At 38.5% G+C, this 22424-nt stretch overlaps 1 protein-coding gene across 1 annotated transcript in view; it reads left to right on the top strand.

The window, feature by feature from the left end:
* The window catches only part of LOC139714903 (polycystin-1-like protein 2), a 35604-nt gene extending 15189 nt beyond the window's left edge, over positions 1-20415 (top strand). The window contains exons 12-22 of the mRNA XM_071626550.1: positions 354-629; positions 3922-4072; positions 4833-5074; positions 5571-5775; positions 6566-6732; positions 8406-8750; positions 9443-9641; positions 10343-10605; positions 11490-11657; positions 12966-13128; positions 20189-20415. Coding sequence (XP_071482651.1) covers positions 354-629; positions 3922-4072; positions 4833-5074; positions 5571-5775; positions 6566-6732; positions 8406-8750; positions 9443-9641; positions 10343-10605; positions 11490-11657; positions 12966-13128; positions 20189-20415 — 2406 coding nt within the window. The remainder of the gene's footprint in view (positions 1-353; positions 630-3921; positions 4073-4832; positions 5075-5570; positions 5776-6565; positions 6733-8405; positions 8751-9442; positions 9642-10342; positions 10606-11489; positions 11658-12965; positions 13129-20188) is intronic.
* The last annotated feature ends 2009 nt before the right edge of the window (positions 20416-22424 follow it).

Here is a 22424-nt window from a genome sequence, read left to right on the forward strand (position 1 = left end):
TTTTGTCATTATTGATTGGAGAAAGAGAAAGCAGTGAACATGGAATGTGAGGAGGAAGAACAATTCCTCTAGAATTACGAGATTACTCGTAAAGGAACACGATGAGTCAGAAGTGATGTTTTCCTCGCATAATAAATTAACAACAAAAAAGGAAAACGAAGATTATACCTCATAAGTTTGCTGTGAGAGAAAGAATGAGAATCACACTTTCTGGCTCAGCGATTCTAGTCTATATTTAGTAGATGTAATGACATTATTTTTTTTCTTAACATGGACACGTGTACAACACAGCAACTTCTATGTTTCTTGTGTTGTCTACTTTTTTTGTGTGTGTCAACAAAATTACTTGACAGGAACAAGAGAAGGGCGCATCATCGCAGTCGTCACCGACATCAGAAGAGGGGCAGTCCTCATCACCGACGGGCGCCGAACTGGCGGCGAAGAAGAAGTATCCAATGCCGCATTGGATGGTGTACGTCGCCTACGTGATCGCTTTCCTGGCGAATTTTGTCTCCTGCTTCTTCATCGTGCTCTACAGTCTGGAGTGGGGAAAGGAACGGTCTCAGGAGTGGCTGGTCTCCATGGTTACCTCCTTCTTTAGCTCCGCCCTTCTCATTCAGCCGATGAAGGCGAGTTTTTATACGATGCGAGAACAATGATTTTTCTCCCAGTGTACCATCAATCCTTTATCACTGTTTGTTTGTTTGTTTGTTGTTGTTATTTGCAGAAGTTGAAAGTAGCAATATGCGATGTCCATGGGATGTCTATACAATCATGTATGTATTCATTCGTTTATTTCATACATGTACTAACAAAATATTCATTTTCTCATGATGAATTGAGCTTTAAAGATTCATCAACAGAAATTTAATGTCGATGTAATAGCAATTTGGTGATAAAGGAAAAGCATAAGTTTCACATTGTCTTTTTGACTCGTTTTGAATGATACACTGAGGCTAATATAAACCGGCATGTCCTTTATCTTCACCTGTCTAATTTCTTTCTGCATTGTTTTTCTTCTATTAAAAAAGTCGATGAATTCTGTTTTGAAAGGATGAAATTGCTAGTATGATTCTTTATAGTTCCTATGATACGTCATTTCGTATAATGTTGTGTCAATTCTGAGTTCCCTTTGTTCCTTGCAGTGTTTTTGGCATTTGCAGTGTATGATACAACTGAAGGAATACAATTTGTGTGAAATGAAATGGAAGTATATTTATTTTGTAAGCGGTGATATATCAAGTGCATATTATCAATATGCACAAAAACAAATAGAAAAAATAGAAAACCTTGGGTAACCAAAGGTATAATACAATCTATAAAAACCCGTAATAAATTATGTAAATTAGCATTGAAGAGTAAATCGGAATCTCAATATTCAAAATATCGTTTTTATAGAAATAGAAAACCTTATTACTCACGGAAAACTGAATCACATAAAATTGATATAAATGCGCTTTGGAATACAGTAAATGTTTTACTGGGGAAAAAATCTCCTAACGACAAATGTAATTTATATGTTGATGATGAGCTGGTAAACGATCCACTCAAAATCGCAAAAGAATCTAATGGGTATTTTGTTGAGATGGGTTTTCGTTTTGCCTCTACCATAGATTCGGGAAATGCTCATTTTACTCAATACTTACCGTCATCTCCCGAAAATTCTTTCTTTCTTACACCTACAAATCGTTATGAAATTATTAAAACAGTCAAGGAATTTAAGACTAGCCATTCTAAAGGCTTTGATGGGTTTAGTGTTAACCTTGTTAAGCAGATAATACACCACATAGCCGACGTATTATCTCATATTTTTAATTTATCGCTTTCTTCTGGTCAATTCCCAAACTCATTAAAGATAGGCAAGGTTATACCGATTTACAAGAAAGATGACTCGTCTCAAATGAAGAGTTATCGTCCAATTTCGTTGCTTCCTGCCTTATCAAAAGTTCTAGAAAAGATTGTACATAAAAGACTTCATGGGTTTCTGAATGATAATGCATTATTAGTTCCTAATCAATTTGGTTTAAAAAAAAATTCTCCTGATTATGCAATTATTCAATTACATGATCAAATAATTGAATCGTTTATGAGAAAAGAACATGTTATCGGGATTTTCATGGATCTGAGCAAGGCATTCGATACCATAGATCATAATATCTTATTGTATAAAATACGGTATCCGCGGCCAAGCACTAAACTGGTTTAAAGATTATTTACATAACAGAAATCAGTATGTGTTTTATCAATCGACTGAGTGTAATAAACAAAACGTTCTGTGTGGTGTTCCACAAGGATCAATTTTAGGACCTTTGTTGTCTTGATATATATAAATGATTTAGTGCATTCATCTTCGTTATTTAACTTTATTTTATTCGCAGATGACACGAGCATCCTCTTTTCTCATAAAAACCTACATACACTCACTACAGTTGTCAATTCAGAATTATTAAAGGTTTCAACGTGGTTTAAGTGCAATGAATTATCATCGAATATTGAAAAAAAGATATGTTTTCTTTAGAAATAGCCATACACCAATGGATGATATCATGTATATATATTGATGGCAAGCAATGGGATCAAAAGTCTTGTGTAAAATTCTTGGGGGTATCTATTGATTCGCACCTAACATGGTCCGATCATACACACCGAGTTTATTCAACAATATCAAAAAATATCGGTATCCTCTGGTAAGTAAGAGAATATCTTACCAAACATACCCTTCGAATTCTTTATAATGCACTCATATTACCCCATATCACTTACTGTAAAATTGTGTTGGGGAATTGCGGTGTTAACAAAATAAAGTCGATATTGTTATTACAAAAACGTGCTGTAAGACTTATTACCGGTTCACACTACTTAGCACACACTGAATCTTTGTTTTATGATTTAAAGACTCTTAGAATTTCTGATATACATACATGGCAAACAGCAACATTTATGTATAAATATACTAACAAGCAGCTCCCTGATTTGTTTAAAGATATGTATATTTCAAATTATAGTATTTATTCATATCCTACCTGCCATGCAACAGATTATCATTTGGAAAACCCTAAACTCATTGTAGCTCAAACTTCCATAAGACATCATGGTCCTGATATATGAAACTCATTGAATTATGACCTTAAACGCAGTTCTTCTTTACAATGTTTAAATCATCTTATAGAAATGTTCTTCTCGCAATGTACCACTCGAATTAGAAATTACGCTTTTGTTTTATTGTTCCAAACTCCTGAACACTGTATCTCATCGCTTTTCTTCTCTTCTCTCTTTCCTCTACTCTTCCTGTTCGGGTACCTTATTCTCGGGCTTTGTTGTGTTTTGTTTTTGTTTTGTTTTGTCCTTCTTTCGTCTTTATACATTCCACCTTGTGTTGTCGTTTTTGGTCAAATGACATTTAAAATACTTTAAAGTTTACATCATTTGTTCTACGTGTGTATAATTGTTCCGTTCCTTCCTTTAGTTAAATAAAATTGTTACAAAGCATATTATGTTCAGAGGCCGTTGTCCAAGTCAAGTGTTTTGCTTATCGATAACGGTCTCCTCCACCTATACACTTAAAGATCTGAAATGATATTTATGTATAATTTCACATGATTATATATTTGTAATGCGACATTTTGTTTATATTTTCATGACTTGTGAATAATATGTTCGATATTGTGATACTTATCTTCTGTTATGTACAAGTGGAGAAATAAAGCTTACTGAAACTGAAACTGAATATACCAATTTGTATAAGATATCTAAATGCAAATTCAATAGCAAATTCGATCTGTTTTTACTTAAACTTCTGTTATTCATTCTTTTTATGACTTTTGCTCTATGTATTTATGAATGGGCATTAAACTTTCATCAAACATTTTCCTTTCACACAGAAGTAATTAACGTTGTTTTCTTGTCATTGGCTGTCCCTAGGTAATCGTCATTGTGTTCATAGTCTCAATCATTTTCAAGAAGCCGTCTAAAATGAACGACGTGGAGGTGGACGACCTCAAGGACAAATCGGCCAACGGACTGCAAACCGACGAGGAGTACCTGCACGAGGAGTCACTGACTGCCGGTAAAGGTGCGTCATCAACGAGGTCGACGTCGATTCATGGTTGACAATGGTCAGGCAATGGCCATTCTTACGCTCAATGTCATTTTTCCACTGCTTCAGATACATGTTATCTTATCTGTGGAGTTATTGCTATGCTGGGGTGGCTGCGTTGCAGCCACTGTGAATGTCAGAATGACGAATACATGAACAAGAAGGCACGGATGAAGAATGGAGCTATGATGAATAATTAGTAACACGATAAAAAATTGATAAGGTATTATACGCAGAGAGAGAGAGAGAGAGAGAGAGAGAAATTGACTTGGTTATTCTATATTATCTGAACAAAAATAAGGCGTTATGTATTTCAAAAGCTGTCATGAAACATAACGCGGATTATAACAACATAATTTTCTGCATAATATTCGCTCTAAATGCAAGGATATATTCGTGGCGTAATCAAGCGGTTTGAACACAAAATATGAGTACTAAAGTAACTGCTATATTGCATGGACATCACGATTTTGGTCGCGTGTCAATGACTTTGATAGTGCTTTTTTGCTTTACACACACATTGTTTCAATGAGAACGTGCACCATTGTGAAGGAATACATCACTCTTTTTTTTTGCCAGGGATGTGAACCCATAAACAAACGAAAACATTGAAAGCAAGTTTGGGTGGTGAATAAAGAATATAAAGATAATTGCTCTTATAATGTGGCACTGTATTGCATTCAGTACCGTCAGTCAAATAAAATGCTTCCATTCACTTTTTGACCCTTCTCTCTAGCCCCAGCCTACACAGCCCGGCCGGCGACTCCGCCGTCGAAACAGTTCTTACAGGAGGCCCGTAAGCAGCGACTTCGAGACATACAGATGCTGAGCATACTCCGCGACGTTCTCCTCTACGCCTTCTTTCTCGGAGTCGTCCTGACGTTGTGCTATACCAACCGAGACCCAGCCGCCTTCTTCATGTCAGAGTCCATCCGAAATATCTTTGTGTCCGAACACGTGGATTATCTCGTCGACGGGGTAGAGTTCTTTGAATCAATAAATCAGCATATATAGTGGCGACCAATGTCTGTATTTTCTTCTTGCAGCATAGCTACCTGAGAGTAGTAGCTCTTGTTGAGCACGGACACACAATCCTATGAGCAGGGAATAATTGAAATGGGCAGGCAAAGGGTTAAAGATGGCTGTGGTGAATGAAATATGTACATGCCTGCGACATAGCCAGTTGTTTTGACCTTGCTTCGATGTTTTAAGTCGATCATTACTTTACGTTTCAACAAATTAGTCGAACTCATGGGGGAAAAATGTTGCCCTGTAGAAAATAATAAGCAATTAATTGATCGTTGATTGAAAGGGACGTATTAAACGAGATTGCGTTGGTAGAGGAAGGGTTTAGAATATGATATCAATGCAAAGTTAGGGTCGAAATGCTAATGTTTCTGCTGTATACACATGATTTCTTATTTGACACCCGCCCACTAAGCAACCAAACTTGGCTTCCACCCACCTACTGCAGGATGATCCAGCTTCTTTCAGTTCCCTGTCGCAGTCCACTCCCGAGGCATTCTGGGACTACGTGGAGCAGCGATTCATTCCCGGACTTTACGGTGACAGATACTACAACGGCGAAAACATGTTGCCGCGGGATACCAATTACCTGAGGGACTGGCAGAGTTACCGAGTCGGTCCCGCAAGACTGCGTCAGCTGAGAGTTAAACCTCGTAAGTATGCGGTAGCGGAGAGTGTCTAGAACCTATATAGGGTCTGATTTCTTTGGCCAGCACGACACTGTACAAGATTGCTATAAAGAGAGATAAGTGAAATAGTTTTATTCATTAGTAATGAAGTATTTATTGGCTTCCTTGGGCCCAAAAGATTCTTTCTTCTTCTTCTTTTTCTATTTCTTCTTTTTGCTCTTCTTCATCCTAATTTATCATTGTCATCATTTTTTTCCTCTTTTTCTCAGTTGTGAATTATTTATTATTTTATCACTATTATTGTAATTGTATTGCGAGTAACAGTTTCGAAGCAATGGCCTTAGAGTGTAATGCAAGCCATGGACTGAAGAAGAATGCAGCAATATTAGTAGAACACATGAGTAAAGTTTGAAAAAAGAAATCTTACAATCTGTTCAATAGTTATAAAATTTGAAAGTGTTGCCGGCCATCGATGGATAAGAGATACAATACAATTGAAAATCATGTTGAATTCATGGTGTTATCGCAAAACCTCTCTTCCTCATGCTGAATTCTCTCCGTATTTCCTCGTTACTGTTGTTCTACTGGGAGCTGGGACTCAAGACTTGTAGTCCTCTTATCCGGCGATGATGCTACCAAAACTTAAAGATTCTAAACTTTTGAAAGGATTGTATTTTTATTTTCAAACTTTACTGATCTTCTGACATTTCTGCATTCACTCAATCCCTATACGTGTATATATGGGTTACATCCCCCTTAAAGTAGCAGCCACGGTTTCATTTTCTTTTCACAAACGACGCGCCCTTTTTTCCAGTACCTTGTGACATCGCCGATAAGATGGTTGGTCACATTGAGGACTGTACCTTGGAGTATTCATGGAGTAATCAGGATGAGGGTATGTTCGCCGAGAACTGGACCTATACCTGTGACCCCACCGGAAGTAGCGAGCCCATCGTCAACAGCGCGTCTGGGATAGACGAGGTATGGAATTTATCTTCCCTATGAGGGGAAATACCCTGATTGTAGGGTTGTTGCAGCGTGTCACTTTCACTTCAAGTTTCCTATATCATTGCATAAAGTTTGACACATTTCAGATCAAGCATGACATTTTTATTTTTTTTGGGGGGGGGGGGCTGAGAATCTGTAAACTAAAAATCTGAAGGTTTGAATTGTTTGGATATCACAGAGAAATAAACGATAGGGAGAAAGAAATTGAACAATGATTTGCACACAGACATCAGTGTGTAGACACACTGTTAAAACATAATACAATTTGATACAAAACACATGTATCTTTAAATGGCATTTCTAACTATGCATTCAGCAAAGGCGATGACAATCTTGGCTGTTTTGCTGATTCTCACATCATTTCGTTTTTACGGGTCATTACTTTGTCGAGTAAAAGTGCCTACACATCCTTCAAACGGGAAATCCGGGACAGTTGTGTAAAAACTATTATTACAGTTACAATGTAGTCATATTACTGTTATCAGTAGTCTTTCAAACCATCAATAAGAAGAGAAAGATTCGACGCATCTTCAAATACTCATCACTAGAGTGACAGGTTTAATTCAGTTTAGTTTAATTTATTTTTGCATTTCGTTTCAATGCATAACGGAATTGAACAAACTGTCGTAATCTGCATGAATTGTTCCTATGCGTCAATGCACATTCTGGAATACAGTCGCATAAACAAAATGAAAACATGTAAAGAGGAAAATATACATACGAAGGCAATTTGAATGTTCAACGGTGTCGTGACCAAATTCGTGAAGACTCGCGTTGACAGAAACTTGCTATAATCATTAATGCTGATGGCAACTGCTTCAAAAGTTTCAACAGGTCAGGGATTTGAGTTTTTTTTTTTGTGATTAATAACGAATTTTATATACTTGCCAACGCGTATAACCTTTTAATACAATTATGATCATTTGACTTCCGACCATGTGTTCGGCGGATTATAAGATCATATATGGGCTTGATACGTGACAGAAACGTGGAACGTTATCATGGTTATGGCAAACATTGCATGAGAATTGACTACAAGATCGTGACCTTTTCTTGACGTAGTAATAGCATTGATAAGTTTACGTGCCATCATAATGTAATCTAATAATCATAAACTTATCTGTCTGCAACGGATATTTGGCATACTTATTATTATTCTTTCATTTCATTTCATTTCATTTCATTTCATTTCTTTATTGTCCAAATTATGTTTAAAAACATGGCATGGAAATTTGATTTTGTCACACATTCATAAACACATATTGACAACAGATAAAAAGCAAATAATATTACATTACATATAAAACATCAAGTGAATACTCAAAAAATACAGGGAACCAAACATACATCACAACATTGACTAGCATCATGTGTTTAACGTGCAGAGGGGGAAAATAAATATATTTGTGTACATACACAGAAAACTATGGAAAAATCAATTGCCGCAAAAAGTTGTATAACCACAAATTCTAAAACACCTTACTTTACACAGACCACTCCAAATATCATAATCCATAAATTATAACACATATTGCACATATTCCTTACACCCCACCCCCCCCCCCCATACACACAGCTAAAATCTGCTTCGTTTCACTGAATCCCTGACACGCCTTCTTCTTCTTCTTCTTCTTTGTCTTTTGTAGACGACGCCATGGCGCTACCAGACGGCATCAGCGTTAAACGGGCTCCCTCATACTAGCAACTCCTACATCTATAGCGGAGGCGGCTATGTCGCCCAGTTTGGAACAACGCGTGACGAGGCGATCGCGACTGCGCAATACCTGCGCGAACGCGGTTGGTATGACAAGTACACGCGCGCCATTTTCTTGGAATTCACAGTGTACAACGCAAACGTCAATCTCTTCAGTGTGGTCACGTTGCTAGTGGAGACGCCAACGGAAGGGGGCGGAATTGTGTCCAATGAAGTACATACCTTCAGACTCTATCAATATATCGGAGCACTCTGGATTATTTCTCTAGGATTACAAGTATGTCATTCTGTCAATTCATCATGCAATAAACGAAAGTTTGAAACAATCTTTTCATCATATTTTCATGCTTTTAAAAGACACACTTTAGCAAAATCAATTCCCCTCTGTATCAAGAAATGTCATGCAAAATATCGTATGCAAACTCTAAAACTATGTAAATACAATTATAACCATCCAAGTAACTCGAGTGCCCAAAGTAGCATATTGAGACATTCACGCTCAAATAATCAAGACCAACAAGATCAAGGAAAACACAGGTACAGAGGTTTGATGTGCGCTCTACTCTATAGTATTCTTCCCCCGACTCCTACACTTCTCTACCCCACCCCACTTCAAACGAAAACTCTGCGCAAATGTGTGTGGATAGTCTACCACTTGTCCACAGACAAGCTTTAATCAGTTTTAATAGAACTGTCGATAATTATGTAAGTGAACATTTGTTGCAAAACAGATCACCTACTTAAATGCTTGTGCTGAAGTCGAAGTGATTATTTTTAATCCTTATTTTTTAAGTGTTTTTTTCCCATTGCATAGATGTCGGTGTCAAATGATATGAAGAAACATGTTTCTTACTGGTATTTCCTTCGAAATCTGTTTTCTTGTAGTTTTCCACTCTTTTGACTATTTGTTGAGATAGCGTTGGAAAGTGGTTGATTATCTCTGGCAATGTCGCTCTTTCGAACTTGCAGGGAATTTTCTGCATCTACCTCGTGTACTTCTTGGCTCACTTCATCTACCGACTCAAGAAGGAGGGGAGGAAGGAGCTGAAAAACTTCTGGTCCATCCTGGAGTTGAGTATGCTCCTTGTCGGAATCGGGGCCGTGGCCATGTTCGCTATGAGACAGCTCTTTATCAAATTTACGTCAACTGAAGTCAAGGAAAAGCCAGGTGAGCAAATAATGACGTCAATGGGGAACCCCCTCCATCTTCAGGTATATAAACATTACTTAACCAGTAGCTTCCAAGACATAGTTCTTCTCCATACATCGGATGTATTTTACACTGGTTCCCGTGAGAAATGGGTAAACGTGCCGAACATGTCAATGGAGTAGGGCATTAAAAATCTTCATTGAAATGATAAATATGACGATGTTGTTTGCGACTATACTTTAAGATGATGATGGTGTTGGTGTTGGTGTTGGTGTTGATGATGATAGTTCGATATTGTGTCATTATGGTCATTAAAAATATTCTTTGCAAAGACAAATACGTATAAGATTCATTCAAAATATGCACGCATTGTTTTTTATTGGGATATGAAATGAAGACTATTTCAAAGAAAATGTAAAGTGATTATGCAGCATTGGAACTGAATGTAAAATCGGTAATTGTAAAGCCAAATCTCCAAAAATATGACAAAATCCACTTTTTTTATTCTAATTTTGTCTCTGCATCAGAGAGAACGTTTTCGTCTGCTGCCAGATTTCATAATAAATGTACGTCGGTTTGAAATTCTATCAAAACAGTTGCCTTCAGGAAAATTAGAATTTATTTGACCTTTGACGTCTGAAGAATTATATAACAGCAAATTGGACATGTCATAACAATGTTAACGTTTTTGGTTGACTATTTTTTTTTTCTCCCGGTAGATTCCTTCGTGAATTTCAGCCACATTGCGAAGTGGGATCAACTCTTCGGATTTTTGTTGGCTATTCTCGCCTTCTGCGGAGTTTTGCGTTTTATGCGCGTCTTGCGCATGAGCTCACGTGCAACCCAAATTGCGCAGGCGCTGCACCTAGCTTCACATGACATGTTCTACTTCTTGCTGATGTGGTTCATCATCTTGCTGGCCTTCGGTCTCTGGGCCTATGCCGTCTTCAGTAGATCTGTCGATACCTTTCACACTTTTCAGGTACTAGTTTTTTCCTCGAGATCTTGTAGGTCTGCATGTAGCGGAGTCTGAGTGGGTTGTAATCGTGTTCTATTTACCCATGGGGTTACTTACCGAGACTTTGTGCTGATGTTATGTAAAATGATAAGCCGTGGTGTAATTAATTTCATTTTTTTTTTCATATTCACTATACTCTTCCATTGAAAAGTACAGGATATTATACTGGCGCATAAATGGTCATACAAGTCCTATTTCTTGTGCGATTCCAAGCAGAGTTTCAGTGCCTTTCTGCCTTTGCATGATAATTTTGAAAGACTTTTCTTTTGTTTTGGATGGAACAATCCTTTCAGAGGCATACACCAATTAGTTGGTACGAGTTCCATCAAGAGCAATCAAAGAAAAGAAAAAAAAAAACAGGGATGCGAAGCGTCTGTCATCCCTGTGGATATGTTGACCGGTTTACTTAGTGTTAACATTTATTTTGAGCGTCATAATGTCTACGTCTATATGTGTCAAGCTTGTTGGGTTTTTTTTTTTTTTTTGGCAAATGTGTGCCGATATAACATTATTGTGTGATCATTGATAGTTCATTACCATTATCATCATCATTAGTAATAAATGTATCAGCGTTATCGTTGTAATGTATTACTGTCATCAGCATTATTATCATCATCATTACGTCCACATGAATACAGTAGCTATCAATCGATCTGTCTACACATCAGTATTAATCAATTGTTATTAATATTAATACTCCGACCTTTCAATTCCCTTCTTTGTTTACGTATCTTTCTTTCTAATTGTGTGAGTCTTAACGTTTTGTTTAAAAAAGTACCTTTTGTTTGTTGGACTGACACACTGACAATTCCCTCGATACGGTTACGTGATTTTCTTTCCATTTCCAGGCGACCTTTGAGTCCCTGCTATCCCTGATGCTGGGATCATTCGACTTCTACGCCCTGCAGGCCGCCGAGCGCTACGTGGGACCCCTCTTCTTTTTCATCTACATCTTCACAGTCTACTTCATTCTGTCCAACATGCTCATCACCATCATTGTCGAGGCTTTCATGAGGGTTTGTCTCACCAAGCCTTTTAAATGCGCTATTCCCTGTCACGGGAAATCTAAACTGCATTGTCCTATATATGTACTAACCAGTCTCTCTGATATCGTGTTAAACAATCTGAAGTTGCACCTATTAACTGTGGTTGATAATTGCCATTAATTGCCTTTAGGGAAAGTCTTTGAGTGGTTGGATTTATCACACTCATTTTCCCCATAAACCATAATGGCGACTGAAAACCGTCTACGTCCACTGCAATCTATTTTACAGATGTGTAGACAGTGATTGAACTGTAAACTGTGCTATAATATGTTTCCAAACTTTGTGTTTTCGACCGTACCGTGTGTTCTTCCATTTTGATGTTAATACACAGTTTAGTCTGCAAAGCTCCACAACGCTTTTCACCCCCCCCCCCCCAAGAATATATAGAATAATAACTTCTTTGTGTCACTGCTAGTAGAAAGTATTTGTACAGACACTGGTTGGTATTACCGTAGAAATGTCGTGTGTGCAGTTATAAAAGTGATTATGATACATATTCTCTGCTACTCTCTTCTACTGGGCGTGGATTATCTTAAGGGATGGAATAGTATTGGTGGAGGTGAGATTTCAGCTTTTAACAATTTGCGAGGCATTTAGAAACCACTCTCTATGAAATGTTAAAGAGCATACATTCTAAGTGAATTGAAAGTTTATTTGATGAAAATCGGTTTTGAAATGGCTGAGATATCCAAAACCCGGTAAAACAAAAAGATCCTAAAAAGTCGTGGACGGCTGTCACATCATATTGGGATTTTTTTCTCTGTTGTTGGATGTCTCAGCCATTTCGAGACCAAATTTCATCAAATAAACTCTGAATTCCTCTACACGTTACATGTTCTTTCATATCATAAGAGGATTCTCATTATCTCACAAACACACACAAAAGTTGGAAATACGCAGTCCCATCTAAACCAAAACTGTACAATGAAAAAATACCCACAGTTGCATGTGAAATATGCTGGTCAGGAAACATCCTGTCGAATATTGCCCATGATGATTATAAATAACATTTCTATAGCACTTTGTATTCCAAAAAGAATGATGGTAGAAATGGCGGATATGATAAGAGCAATAACGACAATATAGCACTTCTGCTACTACTTTACTAATGAAAACAAGAATTATAATAATGATAATGGTACCATAAGGACAAAGATCTTAATCATCATTATAATGACGATAGGCCCTGAATAAAATGAAACGTGTCATTTTCTTCCGTTCCCATGGTCTGTTTTACAAATCGTCAAATCGTCTTCATTAATGATTCTGTAGGCTAAGATGAAGGCGGACCCCGATGATGATAATACCTTCTCCATCATGGGACATCTCTGGCGGAAGTTGAAGCTCTCCTTGGCCAGCTATGGCATCGGGTCCAACTCCGTGGGCGCTGCTCCTAAGAAGCCGCAGGATGGTGACAAACTGAACGATGAAAATAGCGCAGGTGAGATAAGGAACGAGAGATAGATAGATAGATAGATAGATAGATAGAATGATGGGAAGAGAAGAACTAGATATATATATATATATATATATATATATATATATATAGAGAGAGAGAGAGAGAGAGAGAGAGAGAAAGAGAAAAACTTTAGAGATTATTATAGATAGGAAGAGATATAGATACACGGGGAGAGAGGGGAGAGATAAAGACAGGTAGAGATAGAAAGATGACGCAAAAATCCTCTGACTCATAGGAGAGGATGGAATTGCTTTGTTTTTCTCACCATGAATTTAGAAAAAGAAGGGGCTTCCACTATCTGCTTTACTAGTGTGTTGAGGAGAGGACAGTGGGGGCAGGTTTACTATTTAAATTTCTAAAGAATGTGTGTGGTTGTTTTTTTTTTTTTTGGTTTTTTGTGTTTTTTGTGGGTTTTTTTTTTGGTTTTGTTTGTTAGTTTTGTTGTTGTTGTTGTTGTTGTTGTTGTTGTTGTTGTTTTTTTTTTTTTGGGGGGGGGGGGTCCATTTGCCATACTGTGCAAAATTCTGCTGAATCATTATTTTTCCGGCGAACTCGACAGTATAATAGTATAATCTTTTGTTTCCCCCCCCCCCCCCCCCCCCCATAATCATGGTGCTTACACCGTATCAGGGCAATTACCCCGAGAGGATAACAGTGCTAAGGTTAGAGTAAAGATTAGGGTTAGGGTTAGGCTTAGGGTTAGAGTTTGGATTATGGTTAGGATTAGGATTAGGGTTAGGGTTGGGGGAAGGGTCCGGGATAATTGTCCAGGGGGTTATTGCCCTATATAAGAACCCGCTTATACGTATAGACTGGGTGTGCGTTAATGGCAGGAGTTTTGTTTGTGAAACGTCAAAGTTTAATTAGAAATTTTAGTCATAATTTTGTTTTATTTAGATCTTGTTTTCCTACTTTACGGCTCTGCTTCTTACCCTAACACTTCTTCTATAATATAGATGTTCTCCCACATTCCTCCAGACAAATCCTCCTCTTACCTCTATAAAGTAGAGGACAACATGCTCAGTACGTTCAGTACTCTCTCTCTCTCTCTTTCTAAAGGATCTATAAAATAAATTTAACCTGCAGGCTCTCTCCATTATGACATGGTTTAAGAAGACCACGACGAGATACCCTCACGTGCATTCAATCCTCCTGACTAACTCTTCAAGAAAGAAACTCCATTTTCGAAAACTTCTGTCTTCCTATATCCATTTTAGCAAACGGTTATAATAATCATGGTTACAAAAATCCACCTTCGAATTGAATATGCCAATATGGGTCTTTTTGACTGCTTTCGGCGGTCAGGATTAGTTGAAACGACATGTGCTGCGCTTGATGTAAAAACTAAGTACAATGACGCTGCACATCGGAAAAGTTGCGCGATTAAGGGCATGGTCTATACTTCATTGTCAAGTTGGCTCAGGATAACGAATTCAGCGAAAAACAAGCAAGCAGGATGGTTACATTGCACTCACAATGTAAAGCTTTACATAATTTTCTCGAGACTAGTTTGATTTGCAAGACGTACATTGCTTGAGGCAATTGACGACATTGCCCACGCCTCTCGTTGTTAAAGGACAAGTTCACTTTCATAGACATGTGGGTTGAGTGAATGCAGCAATATTAGTAGAACACATCTGTGAGAGTTTGAGGAAGATCGGACAATCCGTTCAAAAGTTATGAATTTTTGAAGCTTCTGCTCAGTCACGGCTGGATGAAAAGACCATGGGCGTCACCAGGGGGGGTGCGTTGGGTGCGAACGCACCCCCCTTCAGATCCTTAAAAAAAAAAAAAAAAAAAAAAAAAAAAAAACTTCAGTTCGCCAGCGACCTCAACGCCGGACGCTAAATGATTATTATTTTCTTTTTTTTTCTTCAATTTTGCACCAGGGACAAAAAAAAAAAAAAAAAAAAAAATATATATATATATATATATATATATATATATATATATATATCGTGGGCAAAAACAATTCGCACCCCTGGTTCTGGCAGCGCTGATTTTATACATAATTATCTACTAGTATTCTATACAGTGTTTACTATTTATCGAACGTACTGTACATCCCTACGGTACGGAGCACGTACACGTTTGCATGTACGTGTGCTACTTACAAGTATGTAGGGTCTATTTACGTTACTTCTGACCAATCCATATTGCCAGCTCAAGAGCGAGCCTTAGCCTCATTAAAAAAAAAGAAATGGAGGGGCAAGCATATCATTGTGCCCACCCCTCCCCCTCCATAATTCCAGAGACAAGAAGATTTTCTTACCTTTTTTTTGACAGAAAAAAAAAGTTGCCCCCATAAAAATATTGGAGGGGCAAGCATATTATGATTTTGCCCCCCCCCCCCTCACCCCTCACATAATCAAGAATTCCCGAAATTAGAAGATTTTGTTGCTTTTGAAAGAAAAAAAAATTGTTGCCCCATGCATAAAAAAATATTGGAAGGTAAGCGCACCATTTGCCCCACCCCACATAATCATAATTCCCGCGATGAAGAGATTTTCTTGTTTTTTTGTTAGAAATCTGTACAACGGAGGGGGGGGGGGGGGGGGGCGCACGGGGGGCGGGGGTACCCCCCCCCCCCCCCATCCTCTGGTTAAAAAAAAAGACTTACCAAAATAGTAATTCAAGGGTTAGTAAACTGCTTTTGAATGAAAGCGTGATCAAGAAATAAGATATTTTTCTATGATTTCTTTTAAACATTATTAAATAGGTATATGTATTGTGAAACTTTGTTCAAAAAGCCCGGAGCCGACAAAAGATTGTGATTCAGCGTGATTCCTGGTTGGCATTCTGCATAATTATAAGCAGGATGTGCCCAGTGCGTACTTAGATCAGAACATCCGAACGGTAAAAAGAGTCGCTACAATGTTGCGCAATGTGATGTAGAATTTACACCTTTGTACCTTGTATACGCTTCGTTATATCAAAGCTAGACCATTGATTTTGCAGTGTTGCTTTACATACTAGTCTATATAAAAATGTCTTGCATTGCCAATGAAAAGACTTGACCTTGGCTAATTCCTAACTTTTCCATGCAAAACACACACACAATCAAACACGCACATTTATTAGGAGATGCTCTAAAGTGCAGATTTTGGACATCCTTCCCCCGCTTGGTCACTTCGACGCCACCTCGCTGGTCATACCTCCCCCAGTCATGAACATAAACCGACACCCTTGGCTACGAGTGGCGGATCCAGGGGGAGGGGCGCACCGGGCGTTCCTCCCCCCCCCCCCCCCTTAATTTCCAAAGCGAAAAAATATAGCTTCAAACGGCAGTATTTGGACTGTAAAATGTCAAAATTTTCAAGCTCGCTCGCTCCGCTCGCTCGCATTAAAATTCTCCTGATATTGCTGCCAGTAATTGCCAGCAGTTCCGCCCGGTGCACCCCCTCCCCTTAACTTCGAGAGCAAAAAAAAAAAAAAAGATATAGCTTCAAACGGCAGTTTTTGGACTGTAAAATTTAGTCGTAATGCCATTCTCCTGAAGTTACTGCCAGTAATTGCCGGCAGTTGCGCCCGGTGCGCCCCCCCCCCCCTTAATTTCCAAAGCGAAAAAATATAGCTACAAACGGCAGTTTGGGGACTGTAAAATGTCACAATTTTCAAGCTCGCTCGCTCCGCTCGCTCGCATTTAAATTCTCCTGATATAATTGCTGCCAGTAATTGCCAGCAGTTGCGCCCGGTGCGCCCCCCTTAATTTCGAAAGCAAAAAAGATATAGCTTCAAACGACAGTTTTTGGACTGTAAAATGTCAAAATTTTCAAGCTCGCTCGCATTTAATCTTTATGCAATTCTTCTCTGATGTTACTGCCAGGCAGCAGTTGCGCCCGGTGCGCGCCCCCCCCCCCCCCTTGATTTCCAAAGCGAAAAAAAAAATAGCTACAAACGGCAGGTTTTTTTTTTTTTACTGTAAAATGTCAAAATTTTCAAGCTCGCTCTCTTCGCTCGCTCGCATTGAATCGTTCTGCAATTCACCTAATGTTGCTGCCAGTAATTGCCAGCAGTTCCGCCCGGTGCGCCCCCCCCCCCCCTAATTTCCAACGCGAAAAAAAAAATATGGCTAAGAACGGCAGTTTTTGGACTGTAAAATGTAAAATTTTCAAGCTCACTCGCTCCGCACGCTCACATGTAATCGTTATGCTCTCCTGATATTGCTGCCAGTAATTGCCAGCAGGTGCGGCCGATGCACCCCCCCCCCCCAATTTCCAAAGCAGAAAAAAAATATGGCTACAAACGGCAGTTTTTGGACTGTAAGATGTCAAAATTTTCAAGCTCGCTCGCTCCGCTCGCTCGCATGTAATCGTTATGCCATTCTCCTGATATTGCTGCCCGTAATTTGTCGTTTCACACCGTCATGCCATAATCCATTTATAGGGGGAACAACCCCCTCCCACAGCCTCCCCCTTGCTCGGGCTCGGTCGCGTTCATGACATCAGTGTAAGAATTATTACTAGAAGTTTATTTGAATTATACCATTTATAGGCAAAGTGTTGTATAACAATTTACTTCAAAATGTACTGATACCTTAAACAAGTGGGACTGATTCAAGTCGATAAAACAAGCAAAACATGCATCAAAATGCAATTTTAGTTCTAACCGTGGGAGGAGGGGGGACAACAGGCACTTCCACACCCCCCCCCCCCCCCCCTTGCTCGCTCCCTCGCATACTTAACCCCCCCAAGATGAAATCCTAGCTGCGCCGGTGCCCTTTCCCCGCTTGCTTTCCCTCAAAAAACAGTAAAAGTCTAGTGATTGAGAGCTTCCTATATTCCAAATGTCTGTCCAAAAAATCTCGTTACATTTAAGGGCTTTTTACACTTATGTTTCTTAACCCCGGACCTACTCTGACCCAGGACTATCGTTAGTCCCGTACCAATTTTTTTTTTCAGCTTTTTACACTGCTCAATTAGTCCTACACTATCTCTTGTCCGGGGCTAAGGAGAAAACTGACCTTTTTACACTCGCATTTCTAAGGGTGGGATTTCACGGAGCACGCGAACGAATTGCGAAGGACGCGAATGGCAAAATCCAGCATTCGTTTTTTAGTCTGGAAAAGATCGCCAAACGAACGTGAGGGTTCGGAAGCGTCGTCAATTGTTCGCGAATGTCGTTTTTACTTCGGCGAGAATTTCAAAAGAGTTTGAAATTTTTGATTTGATTTTTTTTTTTATTTGCTCGTGAATTGTTCTTGAAAGTGTCTTCAAAGCCTCGTCATATGCGCAAGACCTTCGCAAGACACGCGCGATGTTCGCAAAATGTTCGTGAAACCCCAAACAGACTCCGAAACTTTGGAGAATGTCTCGCGTATGTTACGCGAAATCTGCGAAGTTTTTCCGATCATTTTACGACGTATATAATCGCAAACTGTTCGCGTACCTTTTGAGACATTCTCGCGAACGTTTAGCGCACGTTTGGGGGATGTATGACCTATACGTTTTCTACAAATAAAAATCGTAGCATACATCTAAACATCAAACAATTATTAACAGTTATAGTAACAAAAAAAAAATAAAGACTAGCAAAGAGAAAGAAATGTTTGATATACAAAAAAAAAATTGCAGAATACACTTAAAATTAATCTAAAGTATGTAAAATTTCATTTGAATTATAGAGATTTTGTGTGGGAGGAACTGCAAAAAAAGAAAGGAAGAAAGATCAAATGCTTTACTAGTGGAGATAAGTCCTGGGAAAAAAATGTAGGCAAGCACACGATAGAGAAATGAGAGAAAAAGAAAGGAGAAATAGAGGAAAGAAAAAAATTCAACTCAAGACAGCTTCCACCTCTTCTTGGGTACATTTTCTCCTATGATTATTGAAAACTTTTCGTTGTTGGCATTTTTCGTGTACGTAACATGCTGTACTTTAGCAATGATACACACGACATTCGCACATACGTCGTGGAAACTTCGCACAAATTGCGCAAGAATAATTTTCGGCTTCATAGTCGGAAAACATTCGGAGAAAAACTTTTCCGAATGTTGGATTTGGTCATTCGCGTACTTCGCAAATCGTTCGCGTGCTCCGTGAAATCCCACCCTAACATTAGCACCGCAATTGCGGTGCTAACCCTGCTATTTTGCAGGGCCAGATAGTACCGGACTATCGGTGGGGCTAGCTCACTTTGGCAAAAACGAGTGTAAACAGAAAGTGGGCTAAGGATAGTCCCGTACCAACGGTGGGGCTAAGCCCCCCCCCCCCCCCCCCCCCCCCCTTAGCCCCACCGTTGGTACGGGACTAAGCAAAAATTTACAAGTGTAAAAAGCCCTTTAGTGTCAAAACGCACCCCCCTTGAAAAAAAGCTGGTGACGCCCCTGAAAGACTAAGTAAGCTTGTGATGTCACATGAGTACAACGATATAAAGAAAGAATAAAGAAAATTCAACATATTTCCATTTTTCTCGCATAACAAAAGAACACTCGACTTCTCTCTTTCAGAAGGCAGGGGGAATAATATTACCCTTAACATACGTCAGTAGCAAGTCGAAGAAATGTGCACTTTATTCAAAAAGTAAAGTTTTGTGAAATTCTCTTTTTATTTTCCTTATGCAGTTGTACGCATGTGACATCATACACTGTAGTCGTCTTCTCATCCAGCAGTGACTGCGCAGATACTTAAAATATTCGTAACTTTTGAACGGATTGTCCAATCTTCCTCAAACTTTCACTGATGTGTTCTACTAATATTGCTGCATTCTTTCAATCCTAATGTATATGAAGGTGGACTTGTCCTTTAATAAGAACAAATATCTTCGCTAAATGCATGCTTGTTTTTCATGAAGCAAAGAGAGATAATTTGTATCCATCGCTTCCACTCCCTTCCACTTGCGTTGTAATTTCATACTACATGTAGTATTGACTTTGAAGTAGAAATGACTGAAGATGGAAAATGTTTATTACCATTTAGTTTGACTTAGTTATAATATTCATTATAAGTCAAGCTTAGAAATGGGAATGTCATTTAACATCAATCAAAACTTAAGTACATATGTGCTCTGTGAGTTCATCAGTTCAATGCCCATTTGTTCCTACAGAGGAGGACGGACCCACGTACGAGGACATGATGTCGACCATTGAGAAGCGCGTCGACCAGCTCATTACTTACGTCATCAAGAATTACGGCGAGAATGTGAAGGGAGGGGCAATCGGCAGCAAAGCCAGCCTGGGGAGCCGCGACGGGCTCAACTCCTTCGAGGCAATGATGCAGAAGGACATCGAGAACGCAAGACAGAAGAAGGTCCGTAACATAATGATTTCTTAACCACGGAGGAAGATCAATCGAAGGAAAAGAATAACCGAGCGTATTCTAGAACATTGATGTATGCAGTGTGTTGATTATTCAGTTTGTTGTTGTTGTTATTGTTGCATAACATTTGTCCTAGTAAGGTCACACGAATCTTCACTTTGTATTACAAAGTCTTATAAAAATCTTTAGAATAAGCTTTATATACTATCAGAAGGAAATCAATAGCCCTGGAGAATGCTATGGCCAGGCGAATCTGTCTTTTCGGGGCGTGTTTCACAAAGACTAAGTTCGACTTGCGTTGGATTTGGTTTATGGCTGGCCGATCATGCCTCTGGACCATTGTCATACAATTATTGTACATACTTCGGGGAAATTTTCATATTTCATTGGGCAGTAATGGCCATTCAGAGCGTGAGAGCGATTTAAGTCAAGATTTAAGAGCATATTTGTGAAACACCCTCTAGTGCCAACTTAATATGCCTTCACAAAATCGCTTGTACATAGTGGTCGTCAAATTTTGCAATGATTATTCCTGTCACGTTGGCAAATTTGAATATTTTAAGCAAGTTCAAGCGAACTCTGAATCTGTGCTTCATACCATAGTTATTGACAGAAGAAATTATTGTGTAAACCTAATAAGTATGCAGTGTAAATATTATAATCTGAGAGACTTTATCTAAGAAATATGAATTACAGTGGACTCTCGTTATAACAAATTCCTTGGAATCTGGGAAATCAATTTGTTTTATCAAAAATTTGTCATGTCTATGTTTGAAATAACATACAATAGAAAGACAGAAAACTGCATCAAAATAAATTTGTTACCAGGGGAGCTTGATATCTTAGTGTTTGTTGTACCGAGGGCCCACTGTACAATGTATAGTAATCTACAGTATCATACCTGTAAATGACACGTTTATGTATTCATGTTACTAGCCAGCACACAGATCTCCAAGAAACCCAGTAATCTTTCATGAATTAAGCCATGCAGTGCCTATTGATAAAAGAACTGTTGAAAATGGGTAATTGTTATTTATTTATTTATCTATTTATCTATTCAATCATTTATTTATTTATTCATTTATTCATTCATTCATTCATTCATTCATTCATTCATTCATTCATTCATTCATCCATTCATTTTTGCATAATTTCAATAAGCAGCTGGAGTTCTCTTCATCAGTCATTTTGTATGTAATTTTCCCTTGGCACGCAACTATTACTTGTAGCCCAAAGGCCTGAGGAAAGAGTCGCAAGATGTCGTATAATGTGTACAAGGTACATTGTACTGTGTATCTGGAAGGGGGTTTTGCTTTCAATAGATGAGACACAAATTCCATTGTACAGCTGTACAAAAAATGTTGCAAAAACCAACAGAATGACATACTGAGTACCCTAACTCAAAATATTTACAATGCCAAACAAATTCTCTGGTTTGTTGAAAAACTATCGATAGAATATCAGATCATATTTGTGTTGGTGTTAAATGAATACAAATACAGGAATCGATAGGCAATTACTTATTCATCAATTTATTTACACATGCATTCATCCCACAGAACATATATGGGTAATGAATGTAAGCTGTAAAGTAGGTTTTGTGTCTAGTTTAGTACACCCCTCTCCTGAGTGTGCTTTGTATGTTGTCCTCAAGAAGTCAACAATATGCAATAGACATGAATGAATTAGGCATCTGTGTGGTGTTGGTTGGTTTTTTTTTTCTTTAAAGAAACACGCAAGTTATATTGTGTTCATTTTAGATTTTTCAACTTGGTAACTAAATTGAAATGAAGTGCAGCATCCCTATATCAAATCACAGTAAATTTCCAAACTTGTATGAATTGCACTCAAAATGAATTGCACTCAAAATGAAATACACAGAATATTTGCAGACAGGCCCTTCGAATAACACACACACACACACACACACACACACACACACTGGAAATTAGTGGGTGATAGAGAGCCTGGCATGTGAAGAAAAAAGTCACTTGTTGGATTGCAGTTACTATTTTGCAAAACAA

The sequence above is a fragment of the Diadema antillarum genome, unplaced genomic scaffold, assembly GCF_040938485.1.
Source record: "Diadema antillarum isolate AM-2024a unplaced genomic scaffold, OU_Dant_1.0 seq00002518_RagTag, whole genome shotgun sequence".
NCBI lineage: Eukaryota > Metazoa > Echinodermata > Echinoidea > Diadematoida > Diadematidae > Diadema > Diadema antillarum.